The following is a 22185-nucleotide window of genomic DNA, read 5'->3' as shown; positions in this document are numbered from 1 at the left end:
ATCTCTAAAAAGAGGAAACAATCATGTGGTAAAATGATACAACATTTATAAAAAATACAGAAATAAATGAATATTTATTTTATATTTCACAAATACTAAAAGCCACATGTAATAACAGTATAATAACATTTTTCAGTTTCAGTAGTCAGTGATACACTTAATATTCCTAGAATTACTACAATGATCTTTTAAATCGAAAATGATTTTTTAAAACTGATGTCATTGAAATTACCCTTTTAGTCTAATGTGAATGTTGTCAATTCTCCAACTGCAATAGTTTATCTAGTGTTTCTTCCATTTATTTGGAAAATGAATACAGGTTTCAGTAGAGTAAAAATATACACTTAATATAAGAAGGTAAAATCCAGAGAAAGTAATGAAGTTGTAGAAAGTCATACGTTTCTTGAATGACATTCAAATTTGAATCAAAAATTTTCACCTGCTGTCTCATATTTATTATGAATATTGTCAAGCAGATGCAATTGTTTTTTTAAAAGTGACAAATAAATGGGTGTTTTTCTGAGACTAAAAAGAAAAATATCAGAAACAAACGGTGTTCTACTATATAGGTACAGTCTGTATGTAAAGAATGAAACATGAATCTTTTTTTTTTAATGATTTTCTCAAAAGTTTAGGCAAAGAAGAATGGACAGAGGAAATTTTTCCTCACAGACTGGATTTATTTTCATGGGAATTACTATTAACCCTGAGATGAAAAGCACTCTATTTGCTGTGTTTCTATTTATTTATCTCATTAATCTTCTGGCAAATCTTGGAATGATCTTCTTAGTTAGAATGGATCCCCAGCTTCACACACCAATGTACTTTTTCCTCAGCCACCTCTCTTTCTGTGACCTCTGCTATTCCACAACAATTGGACCTAAGATGCTGGTGGACATATTTGCCAAGAACAAATCAATTTCCTTCATTGGCTGTGTTCTGCAGTTCTTGATCTTATGTATCTTTGCTGATTCCGAGTGTCTGCTGCTGGCAGTGATGGCCTTTGATAGGTACAAGGCCATCAGCAACCCCTTGCTGTACACAGTCAACATGTCCAGTAGGGTTTGCTACTTGCTCATGGCTGGAGTTTACCTTGTGGGGCTGGGAGATGCTTTGATACACACGACATTAACATTCCGCTTATGTTTCTGTGAGTCTAATGAGATTAATCATTTCTTCTGTGATGTCCCTCCTCTCCTGTTACTGTCTTGCTCTGACACACAGATCAACGAGTTATCAATATTCACTATTTTTGGTTTCATTGAACTAAGTACCATTTCTGGAGTCCTGGTCTCTTATGGCTACATCATCTCATCAGTCTTAAAGATCCGCTCTGCTAATGGGAGGCTCAAAGCTTTCTCCACCTGTGCTTCCCACTTGACTACCATTGCAGTTTTCCAGGGCACTATACTCTTCATGTATTTCCGGCCAAGTTCTTCCTACTCTCTAGATCAAGACAAAATGGCCTCACTGTTCTACACCCTCATCATTCCCATGTTGAACCCTTTGATTTATAGCCTACGCAACAAGGATGTGAAAGAGGCCCTGCAAAGAGTGAAAAAGAAAAGGTGGATTTAAGTAATCGTAATATCTGTCCATATGTGCATATTTAATGTGAAAACTTTTTAATATATTGCATGATACACAGAATAATTTTTTCACATGGTTTATTGAATAAGTTTTGTGCTAAAGTCTAATTATAAGAAAATGTTGCAGGTGTACAAACATGTTATGCTTGATTATTCATTTTGAATTAACATATTATATTTATCTCTGAAAAGATTATCCTCACATATTAATTTTCTCAAAGTTTTATTTGCTTGTTCTTTTATTCATGCATTATTTCAATTATATTATAATTTAGTAAATGCATATTAACTGCCTTTTACATATTTTTGTGCCTTATGTTTTATTGTGAATTTATATATTAGTGAATATTAAATTCTAGTTAAATTAATTAATTAATACATTAATTTATTAACATGAATTAAATAAGTGACAATTGGCCTCAAAACAACCCTGGAATAAAAAGAGATGATGAAAGCAAAATATCTAAATGCGGTGTGCAGAAGAAAGTCTCCCTTGGATGGCAAAGGTCAGTTTCATGTTGAAAATAACTCAGAGAAAATAAATCTAGGCAGAGAGTTGAACAACTAGAGAAGTCTTCAGACGGACAATCATAACATTTAAAAAGCAAAAAAAGTCCAACTTGATAAAGCTATAAAAACGAATTAAAATGACCTTGGTAAAGAATATCTTGTAATGAAATTATCAAATTCATCTCCATCATTTCTTTCAAGATTTCATTTTCTTATTCCACACTGTCAGCCCCAGTCAAGTGATCATCTGTCCTCTACAAACATTCACTTCTTCAAAGCATTGTATAATGTGACCATGTTTCTTAAATTAATATTTCCAATATGAGATATTGGGCCTAAGGATTGAGCATTCCATCCAAGTTATCCCAAACACTTCTTCATGTCTGTATAAACATGCAAATAGATAAACAAACAAATATTAAAATAAAAATGCCAAATAGCAAAGTAGTTGTGAGTACATAATAGATGTTTTCCCAGCTGGATGTTGGTCTTGATTTGGTCCCATTTTTTTTTCTTTCTATACCCCTATTTCTCCTTTCTGGAAAGGAAATATTTATTTGGTTCCATTGTATATTAGATATATGCAATTTGCTTTTGATTTTCACTCTCATAACTAAGAGCTTACCTTAAGTCTCATGAGATTTTGGAGTTGTACTTTGGGGCAATGCTGCAACACTTAAGACTTTGGGACTCCTGGCAATTGATGAAATGCATTTTGCATTATGTGTCGGTCATGAGGTTTTGGGTCAGGGGTAAAATGTTATGATTTGGGTATGTGGTGTCCTCCAAAATCTCATGTTTGAGAAAATATGAGAAATTTCAGAGGTAAAATTATTATATTCTAAGAGCTATTGTCTAAATTCATGGATTAATCCATTAGTATGGATTAACTTGGTTTGGCTGAAGAAAGGAAGTCACTGGGGGCATGCCCATGAGGTTTATGTTTTATAGTTAGTGAGTGGACCTCTCTCTCTCTCTGCTTGTTGGTTGCCATGTACAAAGCTACTTTCCTCTGCCACACCCTTCCACTATGATGTTCAGCTTTACCTGAGGCCCAGAGAGTTGAAATTCTCTGATCATGGAATGAAACTCTGAAATAGTGAGCCAAAATATACTTTTACTCTTCCAAATTGTTCTTGTCAGGACATTTGGTCACAGGGCTGCATTAGCTGATTAAAACATAAGCTAAGGTATTTGTGGTATTTATTATAGTCCCTCAAACACACTGAGGTTAACAGAAACATGGCCAAAGAACATTGTCTGAATTATACTAAAACATTAGCAAAACTGATTGACAGTGGATTGCCAATAATTTATAAAATGCAGATATTCCTCCACATTAACTCATCTCTTTCTCACATGTTCAGATTTCTTATAGCATCTACAGACTGCTTGGGGCTTCACAAATTCCCTTATTATTAGAGTCAGTGAGTAAGAACTAAAGAGAAGGAAAATTAAAATCCTGTACAAGTGTATTCCAAAAGAGTGAACTGATTTGATTAATTATGACTTTTTTAATTTACAAAGTGGAGTATCAATTATATATAATTAGTTTGGGGGAATTTGTGACAAGTAGAAACTTTGGCATATGGTCATGACTCTTCTATCTCAAAATTATACAGTGCACATCATCAAATGCTATGATCCCTTTGATACTGTCTAGTTCATGCCTTATTTTCTTCTCTTCTACATCTGTTCAAATACGATTTTCATTTCATATAAACCAATTACTGGCAGCAAGTCTTATTTCCTAAATAGAGTAGTACCAGTGATTGTGGAGAGAAAATTACTATCATAGTTATGTTTTCACATCTTGACTTTATTCTTCATCTTTGCTGCTGAAATTCCTAAATATACAAATGAGAAAGAAATGGGATATCTTGTATATGTACAACACAATATAATTCAATCAATTTATACATGAAATAGGGATTTAATCTAGATTATTTGCAATGTCCTTTCCAGATACAATATTCTATCTCTATGAATTATTGTTCTATTCTCACGAGAACCCATCACCATTACTGAAATGAATTGAAAGAGATGAGTGACTTCTTATTTGTACAAAGTTTGCTTTAAATCTGTTTTAATCAGCTTTGTGTTGCTGTGACCAAAAGACCAACAAGAACAGCTTGAAGGAGGAAATGTTTATTGTGGCTCCTGTTTTCATATATTTAGTTTATCATCAGCCAACACCATAAATCTGGGACTATGGTGAGGTTGAACATCACTGTGGAATGGAGAGTCAGAAGAAAGCAGTACTGAACATCACAGCCAGGAAGCAATGAAAGAGGTCTATAGACTGGGGACAAAATATAATCTGCCTAGGCTTGCCCCCAATAACCTCCTTCCACCAGCCACACCCTACTTGACTATTGGAAGTACCTAGTCAATCTATATCAGTGATTTAACACACCAATTAGCTTATACCTCTCATAATCTAGTCCTTTCATGTCTGAAAATTCTTGCCTGGTCTCTCACATGAGCTAGGAGGGACACCTCGTTTCCAAATCACAACAATGTCTCTCATTCTTTTGACTTGAACTAAGACTCAAAAGAACAAAGGTGTCAAGTAGGTAGTGGTAGCATGAATATCATAAGGCCCTAAACCGGTCAACACAGGTCTTTTGACTGGTCTCTTATTCAAAATTGAAATTGCAGAGACATGATATCATAGTGGATGCAGAACTTATTTTGTGCCCAAGTGCATAAAAAATTGTGCAAGACTATGACTAATTTACAAAAGCCAAAGTGAAAACATTCAAAATATAAAAAATTGCTAAAAATGTGCAACAATCTCTTGACAGTGGAGTGGGAATTGACATTTCATAACATGCATGACCATTTCTACTGTAGCTATATATACAAATGCCTCATTAGTTAGTTTCTTTTTTTAGTTTCATACTCCACAGAATTACACTCAGAAATACTCCAATACATGCAAATGTTTTCATTGTTGCTTTATTTGTAATAGCATACAATTGGAAACAACTCAATTTAAAAAAAAATATATTATGTCAAGACAACAAGCTTTTCTTTAAAATGTCAGGTAGCATGTATGTTAGAGTTTGCAATCCTGAATTCTAAGTCAAAGCCACTCAGGTTTACCCTTCTGTCATATAAAGAGAAATATATTAAAAACTTCATTTTTATGTTTCAAAAAATGAATGTGCCATATTGTGCTGACCTTAGCTTTCAATTTAATAAATAATATTATGATATGTTTTAGAGTGGAATGTTACACAGATATGAGAGTGAATGAATTACCTGCATAATAACCATATCAGGATATATCACCAAAATAATGTATGTAAAGTGGAAGAACCAAAAGAATAAATACATAAAATGGTGTAAAGACTATATGACTACAAGACAGATAAAAAATAGAAAATTGATTGCCAATTCATGATGAATTGGCAGAGATTACAAGATGATAATGATTTTCCTTTATTGAACAAGTTCTGGGTAAACCGAATTTATGAGAAAAAACAAAAACTCAATAGCAAAACTTACAAATATCCCCATAAAAATGAACAATAGACCTAAATAGATGTTTCTGAAAATAAGATGAATGCTCAACAGTATGTGACAAAATACTCAACCTCACTAATCATGTAAGAAATGCAAAGTAAAACATCACCTCACCTCAGTAGATATGATGGTGAGCAACAAGACAAAATAAATAATTGTTGGTGAGGATATGGAAGCAATGGAACATTTGCACAGTATTGGTGAAATTGGAAATTAATGCAGACATTATGAAAATGTGTATGAGTCTTCCTTAAAAAATTAAAAATAGAGCTATCATGGGATCTAACAGTCCCTTTTTTGAGTATATAATCAGAGGATATGAAATGATAGTATTAAAGGGTATGTGAATTCATGTGTTCATTATAGTCCTATTCACAACAAATACAAACCACCTAAATGTCCATCAACCGACAATAATTTGAGTAACCACATTATTTTGCATATGTATAATGGACTACTAGTCAGCCATTTGTGACAAAGTGAATATATTAGGAGATCATTATGTTAAGTGAGATAAGCCAAGAGCTGAGCAAATACCAGATGATCTCACTCACATGTTCTGTCCTTAAAAAGTTGTTCTCACAAATATTTAGACTACATTGCTGGTTAGGAGTAGTGGGGAGAGTATAGGGTTGTGAGAGAAAGGGAAAGTTTTATCAATGGGTACTCAGTTACACTTACATGTGAAAAAGGGTTTCCTTGTGCTATCGCACATCATGGTGAATAGAGATATAACAATCTTGTACTCCACATTTCAAAACCTAAAAAAAAAAGAGACTTTGGAATTATTCCTGGAAAGAAAGGATAAAATCTTTTAGAAACAGATACATTTATCATGATGTAAAAAAGTACATAATTCATGTATATATAAAAACATTATAGGTACTACATTAATAAGTAAACTTTTGTGGTTTTATATGCCATTTAAAATTAACTAAAAACAAAATGTATTCAAAAACCTATGTCATTTTTGGTGACTACACTCAACATGAAGCACAGCAGATCTCTTCAACTTAGACCTCCTCTAAGTCATTTTGCCTGCTCTGATCATCATCTCTGCAATCTCTGCTCCCCAAGCACCTACGTCACCACCTCCATTCAAATCTCTGGTTCTCAGTTCACATTTTTAAATTGCACTTATGAGTGCTATCATGATGTGTTTTTCCTTCTTTGCCTGGCATGTCACCTACTCTAATGTCCTCCAAGTTCTTTCACATTGGCACAAATGACAGGATATGCCAGGTTCAATGTATCTATTCAGTTGTTGAGGTACAGTTAGGCTTATCCCATGCCCTCACTATTGTAAAGCTTGCTGAAGTGTGCATGGCGGTACAGGTACATCAACATATTGATTAATTTCCTTTGGACACATATCTAGTAGGTGATTGCTGCATGCTATGGTAGTTCTAATTTTAATCATCTGGGGAGCCACCATGTTCTTTTACATGATGACTGAATTAATTTATATTCTTTTTATATTTATATAAAAGTGTTCAAAGTTTAATTTTCTCCACATCTTGACCAATGCTTTTTTTTTTCTTTCACCTTTTGGTGACATCATTCCACAAAAGTGAAGAGATATCACGTTGTGCCTTTAATTTGTTTTTCTCTGGCAACTAACAACCTTGAGTACTTATCTCACCTAACTGTCCATTTTTATGCCTTCAGAAATGTGTGCTCATGTTTTACCAATTTTTAAATTATATTCTTGGTTTTCATTCATAGAGCTTTTGAGTTCTCTGTATGCTTTGGATATTAATCCTTTATGGTTTGGTAATACTCTTTGTCATTCTGTAGGTTGTTTATTCACTCTATTGATCACTTTATAGCTCTGAGTTGGAATTAATCTATTCTATAATTCTTTGAGGTGGCTTTATTTATTTTTAAATAAAGGTATCATCAGAGATGCATGGTTTTCAAAAAGCTAGGAGGCTATCCTGGGGAATCCATTCATGCTCAATGGTATTATTAAAGAATTCTGTTCTTTGAGGACATAAACTATGGTTTCTGATTTCTCAATGAATGTCAGTTAAATGCCACCGGTGGCTTCTCAAAGTCACCACTTGGGCATGTGATCCCACTCCTGGAAAGGCAGCAAAGACAAATTGGGTTCTTCTTATCCCTGTATTTTCCTTCCTGTTTCATCATTGCATCTCTGAAATACACTGCTTTCTTCTTTCTATATTTTAGGGCTCATGTCATCAATTGTGTTACCTGGATAATTATAAGGAAAATAAAAAAGGAGACACAGAGACAAGATGCAGAGGCAGGAAAGATGGCTGTTTTTCTAAGTGGCCACCTTTATTTAAACCAATAGGTTACATTAGGTCATTGGTACCATAACTACATTATTGTTTATTGTTTCAGTAAGGTTACTTATTCTACAGTTACATTCTATAGTTACAAAATGCAAAGTTAGTAGTTTGTGCAGCTCTCAAGAAAGTCCATTGCCTCAAGTGACTCTGAACATAAGAAGTTACTGTGGGCAGGTCCAGGAGCAGCAGGCTTGGTGAAACATTGCAGTTATCTGGCAAGCAAGTTCCTTTTTCCCAGGAGCTGTATGCCTGAGATCAATGACAAGCCCCGCAGAGCCTCTTCATGCAGGGCATTGCAACAGCAGCTCGACAATGCACATATATTAGTCATCTTACTGGTTCTAAGAGAAATTGCAGAGCATCCTACGCATGGAAAACAGGGTGCCTGTAATTCCACAGGAGTTTGCTCACCAAAGGAATGCTTCCCTCTATATTTCAACGATCAGAATCCCTACACATAATCTTCTAGTCTCATACCTGATACCTGGTGTACCTGTGCAAAGTTTTATTTATTATATAATTATTGAATTCACAAGTTCCATGAATTAGGACCAGGTGATATCTGGGGGACCATTAGTCTATCACAATGTCTCATTGAAATGGAATGATTACTACTTTAAATGCTTTATTTGATCATATCTTTAAATGTTAAAATCATTAACTAATGTATCATATGATATTGCATTCCAGGCAGTCATAGCTTACCTAGGACTAAATTCTAAAGAGTTCATAGTAATCAATAGCTTTATGTGTTTAGTAGAGTAAATAACTTACCAGGAAAGAGAGTTGAATTTTAAGTACTTGCATAAGTTTTAAGGAAGAAATTAAATGTGCATAAGCCTCCCTTTTGATATTGTCTCTGGAGTAATTCTATGCTGACAGACAGTGAGTTAAATATGCTAACAGTATTTAGCAATGCTACAAAATCTCTAGAGTTTGCCAAGAGTTTGAGGTAGGGAACAGCAGTATGCACTTATATTTTCACTCATTTAATCATTCACTCAATAAACATATGATATTCAACTAAAATTGGCAAGTCTATGTATTAAGTATCAAAGGAGAAAACTAACAACTATAGCTGTAAATACATACAAATTATTTAGGTAAATGATGTGCAAGTTTATTTCTGTTGCAAGTCATAGTATTGGATTCTGTACATTATTCAAGGGATATATAATGTACATTGCAATTTTATTGATGAGAACATACTTTCCCTTAGATATGTATTAATGAAAATAAATTGATTTGCTTAAGATACATCCAAGCTGAGTAAATTTCAGGCTAGTGTTCTGAAGTAAAACAAATAGATATTAAGATGGAAGCATCTCAAGGGGAAATGCAAGATCTGAAATATTTCTCTGATAACCGTGGGACCAGCAATGCAAACATTCATACACAAATATGTGATACTATGTTTTAAGCATGAATCTTTTCAGAGCAGCAATCACATCCCTATTCCTAAGGCTGTATATCATGGGATTAAACATAGGAGTCACTATGGTGTATGAAAGAGAGAGCACTTTGTCAGTTCCTGCAGAATGGTTGGATTTGGGCCTAAGGTAGGTAATGGAAGCTGATCCAAAAAATAAAATCACAACCAGCAGGTGGGAGGAGCAAGGGGAGAATTCCTTAGCCCGTCCTTGGGCTGTTGGCAACCTCAGAATTGTGAGTCCAATTTTGCTATAAGAGGCAAGTATTAACATAAAAGGGACTACAGCAAATAACACAGCTACTATGTAGACAGACACCTCATGCACAAAAGTTTCCCCACAGGCTAGCTTGAGAATGGGGGGTATGTTACAGAAGAAGTGGTTGATTTTGTTAGAATGACAGAAATGCAGAGAGAATATCTGCCATGTTTGCCCTATCTGGACTGGCATTCCCCCAAACCAGGAGCCAACTGCAAGTTGATGGCACTTCTTTGGGTTCATGACTAGAGGATAGTGCAGAGGGTTACAGATGGCCACGTAACGGTCGTAAGACATCACAGCCAGGAGGAAACATTCTGTTGCTCCAAACATAAGGAAAAAATACATTTGTGTGGCACAGCTCAGTAGAGAGATGCTCCTATCCTGAGTCCAAAGGCTGACCAGAATCCTCGGGAGAGTGACTGAAACATAACAGATTTCCAGTGAAGAAAAATGTCCCAGGAAAAACTACATGGGTTTGTGCAGTGCAGGGTCCAGCCTGGTTATTATGATTATGAGGAAGTTCCCAATGAGGATAACTATGTAAATGATGGAGAACACCCCAGATAGGAAACCTTGGATGTTTGGAAATTCAGAAAATCCCAGCAAGACAAACCGTACCACTGTGGAGACATTCTTTTCTACTACTATCTCTTCATGCTTCATCTATGGGGAAGAGTCAATCAGAAGTAGAAAATTAACTACATTTTCCTTTTGTTTTCTTATGTGTACACTGAAGATGGCCTGATTTCAAATTTCCCACTTACCTTTAAGATAAAGACCTATGTCTTCTATTTGGTCTAAAATTGTCATAAATATTTTTTAAGAATATTCCTAAGCATATCTACATGAAAGTTGTATTTTTGTTTCTGCCCAAGGTTATTACATATTTTTTTCTGTTTCTGTGATGAGGCATGTCACATTAATTCTCATTTGAACAGTCTGAGTCTAGGTCTAAGTGGAGAAAAAATTCTACTCTTCTAGTTTATATTTTTCTGCTCTCCCAACATTGTTTTGTGTACAATAATCAACTCAAAATTACCTTAAATTTATGAGAATATGTTCTTTAAGACATTTCTAATAAATTTAGGGAAGAGTGAATTGAATCTTTGAAATTGGTTTTTGTATTTCCCCAAGATCAATTTAGCTTTTATATTCTATAAAATACATTAAAAAATAATGATTAACTGTCTATGAACTACAATGCAATACTATTTAATCTTTAAAATTGTATATTCATTTAACTATAAGTTTATGAATCAGAAGTCACAGATTTTGTTCAGATTTTCTAGTACAATTGACATTCGGAAGGATACTGAGGATCTCAAGAAGGAGGAGGGACACTTAACATGATTTTCCTATAGAAGGAAGCTCAATAGTCAAGAAACAATTCATTTACATGTGCATTAGGAAACAGGTAATAGCTACATTATGCACCTCTTTATTCTGAATGCAGATATATGCATATATAAGACATTTAGCACATCTCTCCTCCTGGACATTTTCCTAGATCACTCATATCCTCAGGAATGACTGCTATTCTACTGAGTTCATTTGCTCCATTCAGTCTCTTCCCTTACTTTTATGTGTGGGTTCATGCATGAGTGTGTTTGTATGCTATTATTTGTTTACATTATGAATGAATTCCTTTTATTTCTAGACCTATGAAACATATCATATTTGATATTATAAACACTATTTTATATGTGGTAGGGTATCTTTTTCCAAAAATTTTCATTGGCTGTATTTTTGGATTAATTACAAATGAGTCAAATAATTGAATTAATGACAAAGATTTAAGTACAGATTCCTGGATTTCTGAGTTTCTAAGCATGCCGTGTGTGTGTGTTTGTGTGTGTGTGTGTGTGTGTGTGTATAAATGTGTTTGTACTTGTGGTGGGTATGTGGGAATTATTATATCTCATTCACTCTTTCAGAAGAAGTTTATCATCTCATTATTTGCTAAATAATTTCCATATAAGTAATAAATAATTTAAATACAAAAAATTATTAAGGTTGTATACCTCTAATCTTATTCTATGACTGTTAAGTTTGCATGGGTGTCAAGATTTCAGCTTCAAAAACAGTTGCAAATGGGGAAAGATCAACAGTCCATGCTGAACTTGGTCATCCTGTGCATTTTTGTAACAGAACATGGCAAAGTTACATAAGAATTTCTTGCTACATCTACAATATTCTACCAAATATTGGAGTCTTAAAGGTATTTCAAACTTCTTCAATAACTATAAAATCACTCTAAATGAGAATTTGATATTTCAATGTTAAAGGTGTAACTGAGACTTTACAATGACACAAACTATCTTATAAGATAGAGGTGACTCTACTGTGATTGTAAGGATATGAAACTCTACCATAGGTTATTTTATGTTCCAACATAAAAAATTATAAACACTTATTCTTGTATCTAACTAAGCTGAGAACTTAATACATGGGCACTTGTAAAAGCCATTGATTGAATCAAAAATTTATTGTGCCTATCATATATTTTGACCATATTTGATTATCAAACCCTAGCCTTTAGAAATTGCCAACTTCTTCCATCTGTTTCCTATACCAGCTCACTTATTTTTCATGCTTTTTGCCCATTGTAATCTCCTTTTTGTAATCATTTCCCTCTAATCAAGTAGGAGGGTACCTTTATAAAGGAAATTACAATCAAGCTTTCAAAGTGTAATGAGGAACAAAAAAAAACTGTGAACACAACTTGTGCTCTACCTATATCTACTGAAATGAAACCTTTCTTTTCCATTTCTTTTCTTTTTCAGAGGTGAGAGTCTTAAATTTCATTTGTAAAGTGAACCAGCAATTTTATGAATATTTAATGTAATTCTCTATGTCTAAATACATATAAAGGAATGAATATTATAATCCCTCCTACTCAGAGGGCTGAGGCGAGAGGTTGAATATTTTGAGATCAGTGTGGAAAAATTAGCAACATCTTATCTCAAAATAGAAAGGAATAAAGCCCTGGGTGTTTAGCTCAGTAGCTGAGAACCCCTGGATTCAAGACTCAATACCTAAAAGTAGAGAAATGATATAATTACTTACAATTATTCAAATTGTTCTTAAATTCTAGACACAATTGGGCATACCAAATTTATTCAAATCACCCAATATTCTTGCTTATTTCTCAGACTTTGGGAAATATTTAGAAATTTCTATTTATACTGGTAAGTGAGAAAGTGATTAGTAATTCAGTTAGACATAGCTACCTTTTTGTTGTTGTTGTTGTTGTTTCATATACTTCTTGTTTATTTAACTGTTATCCCCTTTTATCAATGAAACAATTATTTCATTTTGTGTAAATATTGTGCAATTATTCAGAGCTTCTCTCATACGTATTATATTTATAATAAGTTAATGGAACCACTTTAAAACTAAGAAATAAAAGATACAAGGGTACAGAAGTCAGAAAGATGTCCTTCTAACAGAAATCACTAAATATAGATAGATAGATAGATAGATAGATAGATAGATATAGATATAGATATAAACATGCTAACATTTCTCTAGCAGTTTTAGACTCATTTTTCATGAATTTGACCTTTAAAAACAGGAAGCTTTTTTATAGTACTAGGATGCCATTTTAATACTCTGTATTCAATATTTTGTTCACCTGTATATATAATTAGGTTTGCAACAGATAAGATGTCTAGATTTTTTTGATTTAAATAGTTAAATACATGCTTATCACGTAATTATTTGGCAAATATTAGCACATAAGAAGATGATGATAATATTTTAATGCTGCCTCTTTTTATTGAAAACGATTTTTCATTTTGCTCTCAGTTCACCTAAAAATGGCAAAAGTCATAAGAATACAAATGTAATCTGAAAGAACATCTTGGAATTGAAAAAGTAACCAAAGTAAACAAAGGATTCCTTTTAAATTTTAAATATTTCTTACTGCTCATGTTCTTAAAGATAAAAGTAGACAATAAAAAACATTCTGCATTTGTCAAACTTCTCTGTGCTTATCTATTTCAGAATTAGGTTAATCATAATTCTTACCCCTTTAATGATTGGTAAAATACACAAAATAATAAAGAAGTGTGTCCTTTTTATATTTTAGGAATTTATCTTCATTTGTAACAGAGGGTAAGCCTTGCCTTATATATATTCTACTCTTAGGAAGAAAAAAACGCAGTGCTCCTGAGGTAGAAAATATTGTCTGTCCTGGGGATAAGTATTTTCCCAGGTAACTTACTAATTGAGGAAAGCATTTTCATTTTATTCAAGGAGTTTAACATAACATACTAATACATGCCTGGCTATACGACCCCTTCTATTCTCAGTCTCTCTACCTTTCTGTGCTTGTTAATAAATACAAACATTGAAAAAACTACAATTTATAACTGCATAGCAGTTGTGATACAAATGAATATATTCTATCAATATTCAGGACATCAAATAGAAAAAAGTTTGTGTCATTAAAAGTTCTCAAGAGGTTCAAGTCTCTTCAGATGTTCCCATTATCTTCAACATGATTCTGCCACCTATCAATCTACATTGGTGGGTTCAATCTCATCATCCTCCATTCAGAAAGAAGGAGAAGTGGAATAAAGACTAATATTCACTTTTCCTTTTCAGGTGCACAAACTGGAAAAGTCACGCAGACTTTCCAGAAATAATGCCCAATATAAAATTTAGTGACAGCACTATAGAAACCCAGTCAGGGAGCTATAAAATATAACTTCTAACTAGATGGCCATGTAACCAACTATGGTTCCATATTTTATCATTAATTTCCTTCACTTGTCGAAATTTAGAATTTTAAGAAGTTATTGCTTGATTTGTGATTCAAGGAGCTCCTCAAATTGAGTGTAAATTAATAAGATAGGTTTCTATAAGTTGCCCAATCATCCACACAAGCACACTTAGACACACTCACAGGTTCAAGGGAGACAATATAAGATGCAGCCACAGGAACCTGGAATGTATGTCAACAAATATAATAAATAATGATTATATAAATGGAAAATATACTTTAGAACTATGGCTTCCTAATTTCCAAACTTTGAAAACTATGATTATTTAAGGGTTACTTATGTACTTACCTATTTTGAGTGATATTATTTGGGATTAATTTAATTTTAGCATTAAAATATACATGAAATATTATTTTTTTGTTGTTGTTTTAAATTTAATTTGACTCTTGTACATTGTTTAATTAGGCCATGTCTTTCTCAGTTAGGGAGGTCTTCATATATTTTATGTATGTTTCCTTTGAGAGATATGTGCTTTGCCAATATTTTCAGGAGAATGTAGCCTATATTTTGCAGTTTCTTAACAATGTTAACACAGAACAAAATATTTAATATTGGTAAAGTATGATTTATAAAGATTTTTCTTTCAGGTTTGTGGTTTGGCTAACATTTATTGATAAATGCCATACATGGTCACACATATTTTTTTCATACATGTTCTTCCAATAACTATGTATTTTACACATTCTATAGCTAAGTAAATAATAAGTCAAGAATTTCTTAAAACAAGAAATTTAGTTTTAGGGTTTTCTGCATAGAAGTCCATTTTTTTAGTGAAAAGTCTTTTCATCCTCAAAAAACTATGTACAACTATGTTGCACTAATGAAATGTTTATGAAAATTATGCCAAACTAAATAAGTAGTAAAAATTCACTGTATTTTGCACAAGACAGTTCCCATTACCACTCTCAATTACATGGAACTGAAGATCTACCAGGACACTAATTACCAGATAGGTTAGCGGCTGTCTAATTTTTATAGGAGAAGGTTCTTGTGACTTCAAGCAGCATATTGGAACAAAATTTCCAGAATTATTATAAATGGTGTCAACATCAGAAGCAAGTCATTGTGGGGATGGGGTCAAGATTATAGCTATGCTGGGATGTCCATAGACTTTGGGACAGATTAGCCAACAATTTAACAGAAGTTTATGTTAGAGTCTGTAAACAAGTCAGGATGGCTCCTGGCATTTTGCCAGAGAAATGTTAGAGTTTGTAAAAACAAGTCTGGATGGTGCCTGGCAAAATGCCAGTGGGAGTGGTTTGTGAAGTAACACCAGCGAGCCATTAAGTGTGGAGATTCCTTATTGGTTGACTGATGTATGTAGTTTATGCTAATTAGATAAGCTGTGTGGAATGTATAAATACTGCTCCTGTCCTGCAATAAACAGCTCCTACTCCTGCTGTATCAATCTACACAAGTTGTTCGTCACCCCCCGGTTATTTTGCTGCAGCTGGACTGTGGCAAGTTTCTGAAGAATGATAAAATGAAAATGGATACAGTTGAAATTCTAATTATTATAGTGATCTGAATGAGTGGATGCAAGTGTAAGGCCACACACACTCAAGGTTATCCCAAGAGAGATTCTGGTAAATGTGACCATGTAAATGCAGAGAATAAAATGCATCAAACACTTGCAAAGTTCATGAAATTTTAATACATTTTCTAAGTTTCCAAGCCAGCCATAAATTCATCAACAAACAAATGTTGGATGTCTTCCTACCTACAATAAATATCATTGGCTGGTCTCCAAGCTATACTGACCAATGAGGTATACTTAGGAATTCAGACATTGGAATATAACTACTACTACTACCACTACTACTATGACTACTACTACTACTACTACTACTAATGATAATAATAATAACACCCAGATTTTATAATAATAATAATAACAACAACAACAATGTAAACTAATTCCACAAAATTAGTTCAGGCAAGAGAATAAACAAAAGGCAACAACACCCCCTCCTAAATGCTACTAGAATCTGAAGTTGCTGAAGAATATTAGATCAGTTGTTCAGTTTTCACCAGACTTTATGAGATATGCAATGAAAGAAGAAAATATGACCTATATACAGAATCATAGTCAATAACATTGAAAAAAATCACAGTTTGCTGCTAGGAGACCTGCACTATGAGAAATATTAAGTAAAGTCTTTGAGTTGAAAGGAAGTGATACCATATATCAAATCACAATTAAAAAAAATAAAAAAAAAGAGAGCCATTATGAAGCAAATTATACCAGTAATTATAAGGCAAAGTGTTTGCATAATTTTTTTGTTTCCCCTTTAAATAATTTTAAATAATCATTTAAAATTGTGATATTGTATATATTACAACTGATTTTTAAAGATTAAAATCACTATTAAAGATAATATAAACATTTTATAGGAAAAAATTATCTTAAGACAAATAAACTTCTAAAATGACATCATATCCCAAATTATGTGCATTAATATGAAATAAAATATCTACATAGACTTCTAATGAGTAATTAAATCGATAATTAATAAATCTATACACAAAAAGTCAATATGAGAGGGTTTCACTATTTTTCTTCTTTCAGTTTTTTGTCATAAATTTTAATGCTCTTATTACTGTATTATATTCATATGTAATAGTTGACTTTATTTTGACATATTTATAGTAGTATGGATTTAAATCCCATCCATTGCAGTTCCTAGTGCCTCTTCATTCCCCCCCCTCCCCCTTTATGTATTAGGCTTCCTCTAATCTATTGTTCTCCATTCTATATATTTTTAATATACATAAATGTGGAAACTTAGAAAGATAATCAAAACAAAAAATAATAAACTGTTTTTATGAAGCTCAATAACATATGTGTGTATGATAAATGATCGATAAAAATAGAAAAATCATAAATAGTAGATATGAGGATCAAAAGGAAATTTTACATTAAAACTCATAGACATTATTGAAGTACTAATAAAAATACTCCTAATGACTTTAAAACTATGAATATGGCAAGTAGATGAAAATTATTCCTAAAATCCATAAAATGCTATTCTTCCTCAAGATTAAATGGATAATGTGCATAGTCCACCTAACTAGCAGGGAAGTTGAATTTTTATTTAAAAGGCCTGAGTATCAAATGGAAGTGATGTATGTAGGAGTTCAACAGGTCCAGATGACACAAGTAATTTACATGAGAAAAAGGTCCAGATTCTTAGGGTCGTTTCTCTTGCTACATTATTTACTCTCCAATTCTACATTAATGAACTCATGAAAGCTGATTTGCAAAAGAAATTATGGGTCTGGTTTACTTGGTTCTGTGTGGCATTCAGAAATCACGCTAAAGCTGACCTCAGCAACCGTTTAGCCACTTTCTGGAATATCTTTGAGGGTGATTGGTGAGAGGATGTATTCCCAGGGAGAAGAACTCTGAGCAGAACTTCTGATTGTTCATTTAGCTTGAAAGAAGAAATGACCAGATGTGTAATTGTGTTCCCGTCTGTGGGCTTAAGGTAATAGTTTGAGAGAACAGTGAGGGATTTTTAAGTAGTAAAATTGAAAAATGATAATTAAGAGTTCTTTAGAAAAGATACATAAATAGACTTTTCTTAATGATAAAAAAAGTGAAGATATTTGTGAACCATGTGAATGTTTATCAAAGGTTGACCTCAATTGAGGAAGTTTTGGATATTCAAATGGGTAGAAAAATCCCTTCTGTGGTTACCACCCAGGCTCTGTCCCCAGTTACTGTTAGCATTGTCCACTGGCTCTTGTGCCAAGAGATCATGCAGACGTAGGGTAAGGATATGAATGGACACAGACACATGAACTTCAAATCATTATCCTCAATCTGATTAGAGTCACTGAGGAATATCTAATTCTTGATATGACAACATTTCTTCCACTGACCCTCCAATTCTCTAATGGCAGGCTGATTACATTGGACCTATTCCATCACAAAAAGAGAAGCACTGTGTTCTTACTAAGAGCTTGCTTCTTCCAAAACTCACTTCTTTCAAACAATATTTTTTTCTGTATTTCACAGGAGGGACACTGAGAATAAAAAGTCTCCTCAATTTCTACCTCATCTAATTCTAAATGCAATAGCTCTGGTTTGTCCAATTTCTGTCTTGAAATTATTTTCCTGGAAAAATTCTTAGTATATTTTTCTTTATTTTATCATTCTTTTATTACCAATCATTTATGTTAGGTTTTAGTAGCTTCTGATAGAGGCTTTATGTGAAATTATGGGTGATTTATTCATGCCTTTCTTTGATCTCAGCTGGGGTAGATTTCTTGGACATATCATATGATTTATTAACACATATTCTGAATATCTTCTGCTAGTCAGAAAGTAGTACCACATTTTGTCTCCCCTTGGTGATACCTATCTCCATGTAAGTGTGATAAGAACAGGTATTACTTACTTAAAGACAAATTCCTTTAATAGCAGGTGCAAACCTTACAACATACTTGTTTAATCATAAATCTGTTGACAGGACAAATTTCTCAGAAATATGTTATCTTTGTGTATAGTAATAATAATAAGTTTACTTATGTGAATATGAATTAGAAAATAGCACATGAAACTTTTTACATGTTTCTTATCCTCAGTGTATACAATTTACCATTCACTTTTATTTATTACATAAATAACACCAATTAATGGCAAAAGCTCTAAATATCAGTGAAATAAAAGAGATATAAGACAAAAATTTATTCTGAGATAGCTACCATTAACTTTAATTAGGTTTTATTTCATCATTTTCAGTGACTATTGTGCAAAAGTATGTGTGAAGTATCTGTGATTTTATATTAAATACATGCTTTATAAAATATGATATCCTCTTCCTTAATTCTACTGTATCTTTTATCTCCCCAAGAAAATTTTAACTTGAAAAACAATAAATTTTCAATATTCAATAAAATAATACTTGTCAGTTATTCACAATATTCTTCCTTTTCCCAGTTCTCCATATTATTTGTGTGATTTTAGTAATATTTATTATAACATATCATGATTACTACATAGGAATATTAACTTTTAAAAGTACATAAGCCAGGCATAATATTCACCAACATCATTTATGAAACTAATTTTTTTTTCTAGAACAAGTGGTTTCACTGAATGGTCATTGTTGGTCAAAACATATGTGGGTATGTGTGTTTGTCACTTTGTGTATTTTTCATTTAATGTCCACTTTGTACCTGTTTTAAATATAGTTGTCACAAATCTATGGATGTGAATGACATGATTTTCAAAAAGTGATAGGATGGAGTCTGTAATATTATTAGTACAATTATAATTAAAGCTAACAGTAGTACATTAGAAAACATGTTTCCCACACATACAAAAATTAAAAAATATCAATGAAATATGATTTGGAATTTTATGACACATGTCACCTATATAGCTTCTCTCAACATCACAAATAATGTTTAATTTAAAAAGAGTTTCCATTGAAGAGATACTTAAGACACAGAACTAAAGATGGACACCACTGAAGATTTTATTACAGATACAGACAAAAATAAGTCTTAAAAATATAACTTACATTGAATCAAGTAAACTATTTACCTAATAATCTTCTCAATGCCATTATAACATCCTTATTCCTTAGGCTGTATATCATGGGGTTGAACATGGGAGTCACAGCAGTATAGAAAAGAGAAAGCACTTTGTCAACTTCTGCTGAATGACTAGCCTCAGGTCTTAAATATGTAATAATGCCTGATCCAAAGAATAACACCACCACTGTAAGATGAGATGAGCAGGTGGAGAAGCTTTGGCTCTGCTTGTGGCTGATGGTAGTTTAAGGACTGTGGAGATGACTGTGGATGATGATATAGGAGATGAGTATTAACAGAAACGGGGCCGAGACAAACAACAGAGCAGCCACATAGACCATCAGCTCAATTGTGAAGGTTTCCCCACAGGCCAGCTTAAGTATTGGGGGGATGTCACAGAAGAAGTGGTTGATTACATTGGAAGCGCAAAATGATAGAGAGAAAATCTGGAAGGTCAGCCCTACCTGCACAGGAATTCCACTGATCCAGGAGGCAACCACCAGCAGGATACAGACCTTGTGGTTCATGACCAGAGGATACTGCAGAGGGTTACAAATGGCCACAAAGCGGTCATAGGCCATCACTGCCAGAAGGAAACATTCTGTGGCCCCCAGTACAAGAATGAAGCACATTTGTGTAGCACAGGCAACCAAAGAGATGGTCCTTCTCTGGGTCCCGAGATTCACGAGCATTCTGGGGAGAGTAACTGAAACATAGCAGATCTCCAAAAAGGAAAAATTGCCATGGAAAAAATACATAGGGGTATGGAGAGCAGGCTCTACTTTTGTTATTACTAAAATAGTTCCATTGCCCAGCAGGATGATCATCTAGATGACAAAGAACAGTCCAAACAGAAACCACTGGAGCTGGGGCACCTCAGCAAACCCCAAATGGACAAATTCCTTCCATGCAGTTAGGTTTCCTTCTGGGGGTTTTCCCTGGTGTTTCATCTGTGGAAAGCAAAAACGGAACGTGTGCTTCTCATAGACCTTCAGCAATAGGTGCCTCCTCTCTAAAAGAATCTGGTCATCCGCATCAATGCTCAAGACCACTGTGATTGTTTGCACTGTAAGAATATGACTTCTTACACATTCCACATTTTATTGCATTAGATACTATGCATGATCACAGCACACATTACCCTGAGATTGCTTGATAATCACTGCAGATGTTTCCTGTTAAAGCCCAGCATAATCCATACTATGCACAGGCAGCTGTACAATTGGCAACATTAAAGATGAATCTATAGGTCTGCCCTGGTATCTTAGATTTAATTAAGTAAATTTAATTAGGTTAAATTAATTACATTTTTAGAAATCCTCTTCTTGCATGTCTCCATGAATTTTCTCAATCATTGTCAACAGGACTGTATCATAGATTATCTTCTCCCACACTATTAAAAATAAATTTTATTTATTTTTTTAGTACTGCTAGGCTCAAGCCTATGTTAATTGTGCTACACTCCCAGCCCTCACTTTAAAAACATTTTTTAAAATTTGTTCTAATTAGTAATACTTGACAGTAATATGCATTTTGACACATCATACATAAATGGCATATGACTTCCCCTTCTCCCTGTTGTACATGATATATAATTACACCAGTAATGGAATAATACATGAACATAGGGTAATGATGTCTGACTCATTCTACTATACTTCCTACACTCATACCCCCTCCCCTTCCTTTCTCTCCCCTCTAAAACATATCAATGGAGTACCATGTATGTTTTCATACATGTGTACATTGTGTAATGTTTAAATCATGTTACATATTTATTTCCCAAAGCATTATTTCTTATTGTAAAAAAATTCATGATCATTCATTCATACTTTTTAAAATACAGATTACATTTTTAGGTGGATATTTCACCTCTCCATCTACTCCCATCACTTGATTTTAACATAAATGTCTTTAACAGAATTCATAATTACATGGATTTGAAAAAATAGAGAATATTTTATTGACAAAAGGAAAATGTATCCTGCAGTAGGATAGTAAATGGGAACAGTTGGAGGATTTTATTTAGTATTGCAGCATAGATCTAGATAGAATCAATTAAGAATGTACTGAAGTAAACCAAGGTGGTCAGTGAGGTATGCAACAGGGTGTATATGTGTGGCACAAGTGAAAAAAAAATATACTGTCCACTAATGTAAACTCCATTTTCAAGATGCCATGTCAGTCTTTGCTGTTCCATGAAGAAAAATAAAATGAA

At 33.4% G+C, this 22185-nt stretch overlaps 1 protein-coding gene and 2 pseudogenes across 1 annotated transcript; 1 reads left to right on the top strand and 2 right to left on the bottom strand.

Moving 5' to 3' along the window:
* The first annotated feature begins 639 nt into the window (after positions 1 to 639).
* On the top strand, positions 640 to 1578 carry LOC124081289 (olfactory receptor 5W2-like). Its single transcript, XM_046427502.1, has one exon. The coding sequence runs from the start codon at positions 646 to 648 to the stop codon at positions 1576 to 1578; it is 933 nt and encodes a 310-aa protein (XP_046283458.1). The 5' UTR covers positions 640 to 645.
* Positions 1579 to 9354: 7776 nt separating this feature from the next.
* LOC124081291 (olfactory receptor 10AG1-like) lies at positions 9355 to 10299 on the bottom strand (annotated as a pseudogene).
* Positions 10300 to 19969: 9670 nt separating this feature from the next.
* On the bottom strand, positions 19970 to 20920 carry LOC124081290 (olfactory receptor 10AG1-like; annotated as a pseudogene).
* Positions 20921 to 22185: the final 1265 nt, after the last annotated feature.

The sequence above is a fragment of the Marmota monax genome, unplaced genomic scaffold (genome assembly GCF_021218885.2).
Source record: "Marmota monax isolate L192 unplaced genomic scaffold, Marmota_monax_Labrador192_F-V1.1 WCK01_AAM20220418_F8-fsc01648, whole genome shotgun sequence".
Classification (NCBI taxonomy): domain Eukaryota; kingdom Metazoa; phylum Chordata; class Mammalia; order Rodentia; family Sciuridae; genus Marmota; species Marmota monax.
Note: the sequence above shows the minus strand (reverse complement) of the source record. Positions and strands in the feature narration are given on the sequence as shown.